Source organism: Leptodactylus fuscus, chromosome 4 (genome assembly GCF_031893055.1).
Source record: "Leptodactylus fuscus isolate aLepFus1 chromosome 4, aLepFus1.hap2, whole genome shotgun sequence".
Classification (NCBI taxonomy): Eukaryota; Metazoa; Chordata; class Amphibia; order Anura; family Leptodactylidae; genus Leptodactylus; species Leptodactylus fuscus.
In genome coordinates this window covers 185,883,936-185,896,363 of record NC_134268.1, presented here as the reverse complement: position 1 = coordinate 185,896,363, position 12,428 = coordinate 185,883,936, and the positions used below count along the sequence as shown (strand labels likewise).

The window sequence follows — 12,428 nt, the reverse complement described above, 5'->3', positions numbered from 1 at the left end:
CGCAGACTTTGCCGGCGGCCCCCTGCGTGCTGGCTGCGTCCATTCATTCCTACGGGTGTGTGCTATTCGAAACAGCAGTTTTGAATAGTGTTCGCTTATCTCTACTTACTATCCATTATTCTAAGATCCTCTGATAGATGAGAACAGACTATACCACTGTAGTGTGATACAGGCTTCAGTGATCTCATATTTTAGTTAAAATAAAAAGTTGTATCACTTTGTATAATCTTTCCCCCCTTACAGTGTGGAAGGAACAAGTCAATCCTACAAGAGATCTTCGGCTTCTGTGAGCGAACATACAGGAATTCTCCAGAACAGGCGGAGCTGGCGACAGAGCTGGGCACTCAGCTGATGTATCTGGGCAATGTGACTAAAGCTGCCGGCTGGTATACTACAGCCATGAACCTAGATGGGAACCACCTAGAAGCTCTCATAGGTCCTAACTTATCCTAATAATAAAAACATTATTTCTTGCATCTTCAAAGTGAATATCTACACTACTGTGCAAAGGTTTTACGCAGGTGTGGGGGAAAATGCTGCAAAATAAAAAAAAATTACAGAAATAGAAGTGTTAATAGTTTATTTTTATCAATTTATGAGTAAAATGAAGAGAATGAAGAGGAAGAGGATTCCTAGAAGTGATGATACGACCCCCATAGAGCCCTGATCTCATCACCATCCAGTCTGTCTGGGATCACATGAAGAGACCGAAGGATTGAAGCAAGCCTACATCCATAGAAGATCTGTGCTTAGTTCTCCAAACTGTCTGCAAGTATGTCTAGAAGAACTGATGGAGGGCAAAGGTCACACCAAATATTGATGGGATTCGGATTTCTCTCTTCTTTATTTCCATTTTGTTAATTGAGAAAAGTAAACTACTGACTCTTCTATTTCTGAAAGTCTTACTTTGCAGTATTTTTTCACACCTGTCTAAAACATTTGCACAGTACTATACATTTTAATGCCACTTTGGCTATAGAGCTATATATACTGTTCACATTATATATACCGTAATATTTATTCCCATGGGTTAAGGCTATGTTTTTCTAGTAAACTTAGTAAAATGTTCAGTTCAAACCGGGATACAGAGATAAAGAGGACCTGTCAACTCTCCTAACATATGTGCGTGTCTATCTATCTATCTATCTATCTATCTATCTATCTATCTATCTATCTATCTATCTATCTATCTATCTATCTATCTATCTAATCACTCATCTATCTTTCTATCTAATATATCATATTATCTATCTCCTATCTGTCCTTCCGTCTATCTATCTATCTATCTATCTATCTATCTATCTATCTATCTATCTATCTATCTATCTATCTAATCACTCATCTATCTTTCTATCTAATATATCATATTATCTATCTATCTATCTATCTATCTATCTATCTATCTATCTATCTCTATATCTGTGTGTGTTTTTCTATAGAAGAGCTGACAAGTCCTCTTTTAATGATAATACAAGGTGTGGATGAGAGTAACCAGAACGTCATTCTTTTTGCTGATATTGTAAAATGCAATCTACATTTCTCCAGCGGGCAAAAACACTACAATGCCAAAGGCTAAGGCCCCCCCCATTGCAGGAAAGCTGCATTTTTTTCTTTGCAGATATTGCTGCGGTTTTTTTTCGTTGTTGCTAAAACCACAGCAGATTAAACTGAAGGGAGACGTTTAAATATTTCTCTTGTATTTCCCATCCCTTTTATAGCCACTTCTGGCACAAAAAATAGAAGCAAAATTTGCAACCTTTTCTGCAATGTAGAGCTGTAGCCTAAGGCCGGAGCCCCACAGGCTGGAAATGCCACGATTTGCCTGCGGCGAAAATGCCACGGGAAAAATTGTAGCATTTTACAGTACTTGTAAAGTGGATGGAATTCATGCAAATCCCATCCCCACTTTGCGGAAAAAGTCGCAGCACAGACACACTGCGATTTCCAAAACCGTTACGATTTTGAAAATCGCAACATGTCAATTATATCTTCGGAAATGCCGGAGGCTTTCCCATAGATATAATTGTAACAAAAAGTCCACAGAGGAAAACTCTGTGAACTTTCTGTTCAAAGCACTACGGGAAGAATCGCAATACTTTCACGCCACGGTTGTTCCCACAGCACTTTAGCGCGCTTTTTACCTTTGCCTAAAGGAGCTTTCCAACCCCTCACCGCTATTTATACTGATTAACTAGCCACAGGATAGCCAAGCAGACTCTGAGTTTTTGTAGGCGGATTTTGATGTGGAATCCATCTGAAAAAAACGCATCACATGCAGTTTTTTTCCTTTAGCGTTTTTTTTCAGCTAGCAGAAAAAAAAAGCGACATGACCTTTAGCCAGATTTTGCCTGGAAAACCCCATTGAAGTCAATGGGAGGCGGAAAAAAACGCAGCGCTTTTTTTGTCGCAGTTTTTGACATGATTTTTACAAATACCGCAAGAGAAGTTTGCAGGTCCATACAGTATTCTGGAGCAAAAAACGCAAACTAAAAATGCCTCAAAAAACACATCATGTAAAAAACCACATCAAAATAATGTTTCCTAATTCCTGAAGCAGATTTTTTTCAGCTTGCAAAAAACTCTGTGTGAACTTACCCTAAGGGTAGGCTCAAATGGGGATTTTTGGAGTTTGAGGTGGAGGCCGCCTCAGAATCTGGTCCAAAAAATGGCTGGCCGCGACTGGATGCCGGTGCAGTGCACGGGCATCCAGTCGCGGCATTCCGCTCCGGATCAGGCGCAAATGAATGGGCCTAGTCGGGAGGGTAGTGTCGCGCCGTGGAGGTCTGCGGCTGATTCAGCCATGGAATCTGTGGCAAGAATGGTCATGTCGCTCCTTTTTCCGCTACTAGCTAGGGGAAAAAAGAAGCAAGTGGCTCCCATTGAAGTCAATGGGAGCCAGTTTTGGCAGTGGATTTTGGCGCTGCTAAAAAACTCTGTGTGCACTGACCCTAAAGACTCCACCTATTACTTGATCAGGAGCAGAGCTGCTTCCGGCCCTTATGAGAACAGTAGCTTCCGTGCCCCAGATCAGCCGGTCGATGCCAGGTCTAGGTTTGGAATTCCCAACAATCTGATACTGATGCCGTATGCTTTGAATAGGGCATCAGTATAAAAAAAATATACTTTTGAGGCCCAAAAACCCCTATTAATGCTGATAATATAACTTCAAAAGCTAATTTGCTTTGTATTGTGTGGTAGGAATTATATGGTGCCAGATACTACAAGATAACCTGGAAGAAGCGGAGCAGCAGCTTGACTTCCTTCGTGAAGTACAACAGTCCCTGGGAAGATCCAAGGTTAGAGGTGGTTTAGTCGACTTTCCCGATTGTCTGGGATTTTCTAACAACTTGCCTAAAAGTTGGAAATGGTATAGAATAAAAAAATAACCGTAACTCACTCATGAAATGTAATGCCACTTCGGTGTTCCCACTATGATGGTCACCACTTGTCATTATTTGCATTATTCACTTGACGCTGCTGCCATCACCGGCTCCATAGAGGTGACTCTTCCGGTGATTGGCTGCAGTGGTCATGTGACTAATGTTCGCTGACTACCAGAGAGGCTCTGTAGCAGTGTTGGATGAAATGGGCAAGAACTCCATCTCATGTAAATGCATGCTTGTCCATTATAAGATGGTATTGAAAAGTTCTTTTTGATTGTGTATGAGTCTATTTCCCCTGCGGGTCTAGGGGGTACAGTCATTTTTCAGTCCTGTGTCAGTCTGTAAAGGTGTGTTCACACCTCACAATGAAGTCATGTTTTTGCGGCAGTTTTACGTCAGGCGGCCTAGTTTAGCTGCAGTTTGATCTTGACTATTGAACACACAACAGGCAAGTGGCTGCGGCAATCTACAATTTGACACATGATTGTTAAGGGGGTTGTCCAGCCGTAAATACTTATCGCCCATAGAATAGCTATTAAGTGTTCGGAGCCCCCCCATTGAATAGAGAAGCGGTTGCTTCAATCAATCAGGGGGCCTTCAGCGTTGTGATCGGTGGGCGCCCCAGCAGTAAGGGGGTCCCTAATTATCTATTCTATAGGTTAAATATCTTTCTTACTTCGTAATCTAGCAAAGTTCTTAAGTCATAATCTTCTAACAGGATATTAAAGAGGTTGTGCAGGACCTAGAAAACATGGCTGCTTTCTTCTTCTTAGGAAGTGACTTCATGTCCGTTAGCCACATGACCCTGCTGTAGCTCAGTCCCATTCATTTTAATGGGATGGAGATGTGGCATTACCATGTGACCAACAGACATGATGTCACTTCAGGAGAAGAGGAAAGCAGCCATGTTTTAGAGTCCTGAGGAACCCAGGTTCGGTTTAATATATTAGGTCCCCTGTTCAAACTTTTTAAGTGAGACCCCCCCCCCAACCCCGTAATTTAATTTCCCCGTAACTAGCCCCTGCATAAGGCCCCCTGTCCACTCAACCACCACACAAAAAAAAAGCAATAAAGAGTATTCTCCTAACAGTTAAAGCAGCTCTGGCACAAGCCCCTTTAAATATTCTGTTCCACCATTTATGAATGTGTCTGGAGTGTGTTATTCAGTATGATCTCTGTATCAGCTCGCACAGCGGGATTATTTATCATCCTGTGACTCCTAAATGGCAACCCTAAATTGGTATACTACCCCAGCGCACCTTGTTGATGGCACATATATCCACACCTTCTTCTCTCATCAGTCTGTTGTGATGTTTTTCTATGGCAGGAGCTCTGCTTTGTGGAGGCAATTCTTGCTTCAAAGAGAAATAAAGAGGAAAATATAGTGGTGAATTTTTTGAAAGAAGCGGTGGAAATGCACTTCGCAGCAATAAATGGCCTTCCCCTCGGAGTGGAATATCTTGAAAAGCTCAATCCAACGTTTCTTGTTGATGTTGTCAAAGAATATTTGGCGTATTGTCCGAAACAGGTATGAAAGAACATTTCTTATTTTTAAAAATTCAATATATAAGTAATACTACATAAGGGAGCATTCACACAGAGTAACGTGCCGCGTGACCTGGCACGTATACGCCGTGTGAGATTTTGAGCGCCGTATACGCTCCCATTGATTTCAATGTGAGCCTGGATCGTATACGCCGCAAAATAACGCGGCGTATAGAAGACTATTTCCCATTGAAATCAATGGGAGCGTATATGGCGCTCAAAATCTCACACGACGTATATGTGCCAGGTCACGCGGTACGTTACTCCATGTGAATGCACCCTAATACTGCTAATAATACAGTTAGTAGAGAATGTGCATTGGCACAACTTTCCCGTCACCGATTTCACTGTCTCTCAGAAAACATCTGTTATGTTTGTAGAAATGGAAAAAACAAATTTGAAGTCTTATTCAAATGAGGAGGTTGCTCCACTGAGGGCGGACCTTAAAGGGACTCTATCATTTGGAAATCATGTTTTTACATAGTCATATGCCTGAATAGCCTTTAAAAAGGCTATTCAGGTGCTGCTAGTAGATTGTGAAAAGGCCCTCCCGGTTTTTTTACATATTGGTAAAACTGATATGTAAATGAGCCTCTTCTTGAACCCTGGGCATTCCCCAAGCCATCATGCACCCAACCCCCCCTGCATCATACCTTTGTCACGCCCCCTCCTTTGCTTGTGCTCCTGTGATGCCCTCCTCCTCCATAGGTGTAGCCATCTTCAGTCTCTGTAGCCTCGATCCCTGCGCATTGAAATCTCGGGCATGCGCAGTAACACTCCCTTCTGAGCGCTACTGCGCAAGCCCGTGTGCCATTTTCCCGTGTGCTATCTTCCATTGTCCTAAAATGGCGGTCGGGCATGTGCAGTTGCACTCAGAAGGGAGTGTTACTGCGCATGCCCGAGATTTCAAGGCACAGGGATCGAGGCTACAGAGACTGGAGATGGTTACACCTACGGAGGAGGAAGGTATCACAGGAGCACAAGCAAAGGAGGGGGTGTTACCAAGGTATGACACAGGAGGGGGTGCACGATGGCTTGGGGAATGCTCAGGGTGCATGCGAGGCTCATTCACATATCGGTGTCTTTTCAAAATCTATTAGCAGCATGTGAATAGCCTTTTTAAAGGCTATTCAGGCAAATCACTATGTAAAAACACAATTTCCAAATGATAGAGCCCCTTTAAGGTCTCCTCTCTGCACTGATTTTGCCACTCAGACCCCTACCACCACTTGCCTATGTTACCCTGTGCAGTCACAGTTGATCCTCCTACTGTTATGACATCACCCATCCTACTTGAGCAGTAAGTAGGATGGTTGATGCAAGATTTATCTCCAAATCTACAAAAGTGATATATACACAACAAAAATATATTGTTTATTACAATGTTTGGGGGAGGTGATTGACTCTCCTTGATACACTTGAAAAAGGGGCACTAGTGGGTTATGCTTCAACTTTTTAACTGGACTAGCGCGGGTTACTCCATTTTGGAGGAATTCATCCCATCATTGGATCCGCTTGATATATTTCTGACTGTAAATCATTTTTATCACTATTTTAGCCCACGGACCCTGGCCAGTCTGCTTCACCCATCCTAGAGAAGGCGGCTGCGATTTTGGCACCGGTGATCACAGTAGCACCCTGTCTACCAGAGCCTCTGTATTTCATGTCTCAGATCATCTATTTGTCAGGTATGTCATTGAAAGCGACTTAGACATCATTCACATGTTTTGCTGAAACGCGATGTCACAGACTGCATGTGGACCTATTTCTTTTAATGGATGCGAACTGACCTCTGTTAATTTTCCACAAATGTTTGGTTCATGGGAGAAGAATGGAGACGTGCTCTGTTTTGTTCCATTTTGCATATTCTATGGGTCCATGAAATTCACAGATAGCAAACAGATGACATCCGTGTGCTATCTATTGTTCATAGACTCACACGGACATTGTATTTGGAGAATTGTCATGTTGCTTGTGTTTTGCAGGCAACTTTGATGGTGCACAAGGGACCTTGCTGCGTTGCATAGATCTGAACCCTGAGTGGTCTGACGCCCATCTTTTAATGGCACAGATACATCTATCACAAGGACAATATGCTGAGTGCTCACAGTCCCTAGAGACAGGAGTCAGCCACAATTTTAAGGTGAATGTCATTGACCCTGTGTACGTTATATTGTAACTGATTCTTCGTGCAAAAGTTAATAAGGCTTAAAATGGCTGAGCTGCACTGCCAGAGACATTTTTTCTTGCATAAAAGTCACTATTTTCTGTGATCGCCCTTTGGAGGAGGAGTCCTGGAAGTGAGGATACGGCCCCTGCAGAGCCCAGATCTCATCATCATCCAGTCTGTCTGGGATTACATGAAGAGACAGAAGGATTGGAGCAAGCCTACATCCACAGAAGATCTGTTCTTAGTTCTCCAGAATGACGGGAACAACTTCCCTACTAAGTTCCTTCAAAAACTGTCTTCAAGTGTACCATAGAATTGATGGGAGGCAAAGGGTGGTCACACCAAATATTCATTTGGTTCAGATCTCTCTTTTGTTCATAAACACTCCTATATATATACTGTATATATATGCTATTCATATTTTTTGTGTGTTTCTTAGATGCGGGAACATCCATCTTATCATCTGATTAAAGCAAGGGTCCTAAAACAAACAGGAAATCTAGCAGAAGCCACTCGGGTGCTAAGGATGTGCATGAGCCTGCCTGAGATGAAGAGAGGAGCGGCCGCAAGACAAAAATCAGACTCACTCAGCATTAGTGAACGTGTCTCTGTTTATCTGGAACTCGCAGAACTTCTTTGCCTAAATGGAGAACAGGTAAGACCATGACTAGATCACTACTGTTTTTTTCCAAAAATAAACAGGTTAATTTGGAGAATTAGAATCCCATAATCTCAGTGTTTGTTTTTTTGGGGGGGGCTTCTTTTGTCGTTTGAGTATGAATCAGATTCAGCACACAGTGTATAGATTGTTATAGGAGTACAATATAAGTTTAAAGGGGTTATCTAATTTCTGGAATTGTTAGGGTAGACCATCAGTATTATATATGCAGGGGTTTGACGCCTGGGACCCTCGTATATATCACCTATCCCGAGACGGCGCAGGTAATATTTACATACCACGGCCCCGCTGATCACTCACTGTAGTGGCGAGGGTAAGTACTGCTGCTGTTCCATTCATCTCGAGGGCACTGCTGAAGAGAAGCCAAGTGCAGCACTAGAATTTGGTATTTCCATAGAAATAAATGGAGCGACAGTGCACTGTTAAGCACTATTTACTGACAGATTTACTTACAGATTCTTCAATGCTCCGCTGCTGAAAAAAATCCTTGACTTGTAATTGTACTGTTGTAAGGAGAAATGCGTCACCACAAAGATTAATACAAAAAGCACATTACTCTTCATGAAATGGAACTGCTTATTGTTATCGTATCTTCTGTTTTAGCACGAGGCTACAAAGATCATACAAGATGCCATCCATGCCTTCCGCGGTTCCCCAGAAGAGGTTCGGATAGTAGTGGCCAATGCAGATATGTGTCTCAGTAAAAGTGATGTGGAAATGGCACTGAGCATGCTCAGAGAGGTCAAAGCAAATCAGCCCTATTACATTGAGGTGAAGAAAAAGATGGCCGACATATACCTCAAAGTCCGAATGGATAAGAAATTATATATTGCTTGCTACAGGTAAATATCCAGTAAGGGGTAGTTCACACGGAGTAAACTGGCGTGTAATTTTACACGCGTAAAATAAGACTCCCATTGACTTCAATGACATTTCACCAGTGTATTTTGATGTGTATTTTGGCGTGTTTTTTTTTTTTTTACACGTGTAAAAAAATATCATTGAAGTCAATGGGAGTCTTATTTTACACATGTAAGATTACACGCCAGTTTACTCCGTGTGAACTACCCCTTAGACTGCCACAAATAACTTAATGTATAGTCTACAAGTAGAAAAAAAGAATCTGCTTGTAACAGAAACAGTGCCACTCTTGTTCATAGGTTCAGTCTGGTATTGCAGCTTATCCTTATTCACTTGACTTGGAGTTAGCTCTTGTAGGAGACACAGAGCATGTAAAAAGTAAACTCCTTTTCTAATCCTGCACCACCCCTTTAAGGGGTTATCCCTATCTATTAAAGTGATAGCATATCAATGGTATATAATAAGTAGATGTGAACCCACTGTGCTACCAAACCGGTATGACTTTGGGCTACTCCAAAGTCCAAAGGACTTTGCTATGGAGAGACCACCTGGTTGTTACTTCTTGTAGTCTTAGTTGCTGACCAGGCAGGCCAAGAGATGCAGGAGTGAAGCAGCAAGGGGCAGACAAAGTATTTCAGGTTCAGTCCAAAGGTCAGAACAGGCAGAATCCATGCAAGGTCAAGATCCAGCAGGTAGTCAGGGCTGGCAGTACAGGTGCAAAGGCAAGACAGGAAGCTGCAGTCTACATGGATATACAGCAAAGCCAAAGCAGGTAACAGCGATAAGGTCAGGTAACAAGACAAGGTTATTACACAGGTAATGGATCAGTAATATTAAGACATCTTGGACCGGAAACTAGTGGACTAGGAACCTTTGCTCAAGAATCCTGCACAGTGAGTGCCTTATATAACCAAGTGCAGGCTGGGATTGGCCAGGGAACGTTTAGTTGGTCCCATTTTAGAGAGGAGAGGTGCATGTACCTTATGGGCACAGTGTGTGATACCAAACATGAGGACACCACATGAACAGCAACAGGAAGGAAGAAGAAGAAGAGTCGAGCATGGCTGCTGGCAGAAGCAGAGAGATGGTCGGCCACAAGACACCAGTATAACATAGTATATGCCATCACTTTATGTTTATAAGTGATTGACTTTACACCTTCTTCAGTGCTCTCACCCATCGAGATGTGGAGGGAAACACAGCTGACCCTAAACACTGACCTTAGAGGGCCATATTGCTGGATCATCCCAGAGGATGGGCCCCATCCAATCATAAGATGGTGGCATAACCTAGCCATATTTCATCATTGTGTGTGATACTAAATAAGAATACTAGATGATATTTCTTTCATCACACCAGTGTATATGGGAAAATATGCAAATCTGTTTTCTAAGATGTAAATAGGAAAACAGTACCTCTGCTTGCTGCCCTCTAGGGGCAGCTCCCTTAAACATCATGCACAACGTTTTCAACAAGCCTTAATGCTATGATGTGAGGATATGCCAAACCAGTAAATCTATTCCAAAAGGAACACAATCCCAGCTGTGGGCAGCGCTGTTTCGATCTGTTGGATCTCTTCAGCACAGCGCAGGGATACTGGTTTGGTAGAGTGAAAGACTGTAGACCAAGGATCTGGGGATAATATCACTCCTTAAGGAGTGAGCACCTTCACAGGCATATGGAGACTTACAAAGCCATTTTCGCTCCACCGGGGGATTATGGGAAAAATGTGCAAATCTGTTTTCCAAGATTTAAATAGGAAAACAGTGCCTCTGCTTGCTGCCCTCTGGGGGCAGCTAATCCTCTAGTGGAGCGAAATTGGCTTTATAAGTCTCCATACACCTGTGAAGGTTCTCACTCCTTAAGGAGTGATATTATCCCCAGATCCACACCAGTGTAGTATAAGATGGCCATTACTGGACTATGTATGTATCTCAAGTGTATTAGCTATTATTACATTTCAGGTCAGCTATCTATTATGCTGCTAGACATAATATTGCATATTATTTGTGAATAATTCTGTATGATAATGAAGCCTTAATTCCCATCTGTTGTTAAACTAGCATAGAACATTTCTTAAAGGAATTGTCCATCTAAGTCAAACCTGGGCAATGTACGGCCCACAGGCCATATCCGGCCCTCTGACTGATTCAGTCTGGCCCACATAGCTTGACTAGGGAGGCGTGTCTAGGGGGCGTGTCTTAGTGCCGGCAGTACAGTGCAAGAAGATGGAGACGTGTGGTGTGTGTCCTAAGTTACTGAGAGGGGAGGGGAATGTGAGATGCAGAGTGGAGATTGTGTGTTTGTGTGTGTGTGTCTGTGTGTGACTCTGTGTGTGTGTGTGTGTGTGTGTGTATGTGTGTGTGTGTGTCTCAGTAACCTAGGGACAGAGATAGAAGGGGAATGTTGTACTGGGGCAGAGATGGAGGGGGGACATGAAACTGGAGGCAGATGGAGGGGGGACATGAAACGGGGAGAGATGAAGGGGGATATGAAACTGGGGGAGAAATGGAGGCGGGGACATGAAACTGGGGGTAGATGAAGGGGCACTTAAACTGGGGGGACATTAAACTGGGGACAACTGGAGGGGGCATTAAACCATGGAGGTAGCTGGAGTGGGACCTGTCTGCCTTGAGTTGCCCCCAGTTTAATGTCCCACTTTATCTGCCATTAATTTATTGTTCCCCTCCAACTACCCCCACTGTTTTATGTCCCCCTCCAGCTGCTCCAGTTTCATGTCCCCTCTAGTTTCCACCAGTTTAAACTGGGGCATTGGGAGAGGGACTTAATACTGTGGGGCAGTTGGAGGGGAACATTATAATGTGGGGACATATAATGTACGGGTGACTGTAGGAGGATTATACTTTATGGGGGCACATGGAAACATGATTGAGAATGGGCGGGGTCAGCGTAGAAGTGGGTGGAGCTAAATTTGCCACAGCGCGCATGGCCTTCTAGAATAGTTTCAATTTCTTATGTGGGAAAATTAATTGCCCACCCCTGGTCTAAGTAAAATTATTTTGAAAAATGCCCAAGAATGGCATAAAATGCTAAAAGAAGTCATACTCACCTTACTGATACTTACTTACTGCGTAGCTCCTTGGTCCAATGATCCCTGGTCCTGCACTGATCTCCATACCTGCTCCAAATAATCATACAGACACATACATGCGGCCGCTGTATCCAATCACTGTGCATAGTAGTGACACATCACATCAGTGATTGGTTGCAGTGGTCACATGTTCATTGTGAGATATCATCGCTGAAAGTACGGAGACTATCAAGGAACCAAGGCAGATCCTGAAGGAGAGTAGGGAAGGAACAGTACAGTATTACTTACTTTATCATTTTATACCATTATATCATTGATTTAACTCTTTACCAATCCTGTTGTCAAGGCATCATTCTCCAGCCATGACCGATGGCGCCGTACCCAGCAGACTTAGACTGAGGATAGTTTTATCCTTTCTGCTATATATTTACAACTCTTATAAGGGATTTGCGAGCTTGAAAAACTTTGCAATTAACCTTTGTAAATCTGTTTTATATCCGTTTTCCTGACAGGGAGCTGAGTGAACAGCTGCCAGGTGCACACACAAGTCTTCTCCTGGGAGATGCCTACATGAATATTCAAGAGGTATCTCTAATCTCATAGCAGTCTTGGGTTATACATGAGTGCTCTATAGTCTAGTATGCAGTGGAACACAGCGACTGTGTACAATATAGAGGGATGAGGGATTGTATAATGTAAAGGTGCGGTATAATATACATATTGAAGGGGACTGTGTAT

The 12,428-nt window shown here is 42.9% G+C and overlaps 1 protein-coding gene across 1 annotated transcript in view; it reads left to right on the top strand.

Moving 5' to 3' along the window:
* TTC21A (tetratricopeptide repeat domain 21A) overlaps positions 1-12,428 on the top strand; it is a 45,126-nt gene that overhangs the window by 11,585 nt on the left and 21,113 nt on the right. The window contains exons 9-16 of the mRNA XM_075272006.1: positions 244-436; positions 3,199-3,296; positions 4,711-4,911; positions 6,487-6,616; positions 6,914-7,071; positions 7,538-7,753; positions 8,381-8,619; positions 12,203-12,275. Coding sequence (XP_075128107.1) covers positions 244-436; positions 3,199-3,296; positions 4,711-4,911; positions 6,487-6,616; positions 6,914-7,071; positions 7,538-7,753; positions 8,381-8,619; positions 12,203-12,275 — 1,308 coding nt within the window. The remainder of the gene's footprint in view (positions 1-243; positions 437-3,198; positions 3,297-4,710; positions 4,912-6,486; positions 6,617-6,913; positions 7,072-7,537; positions 7,754-8,380; positions 8,620-12,202; positions 12,276-12,428) is intronic.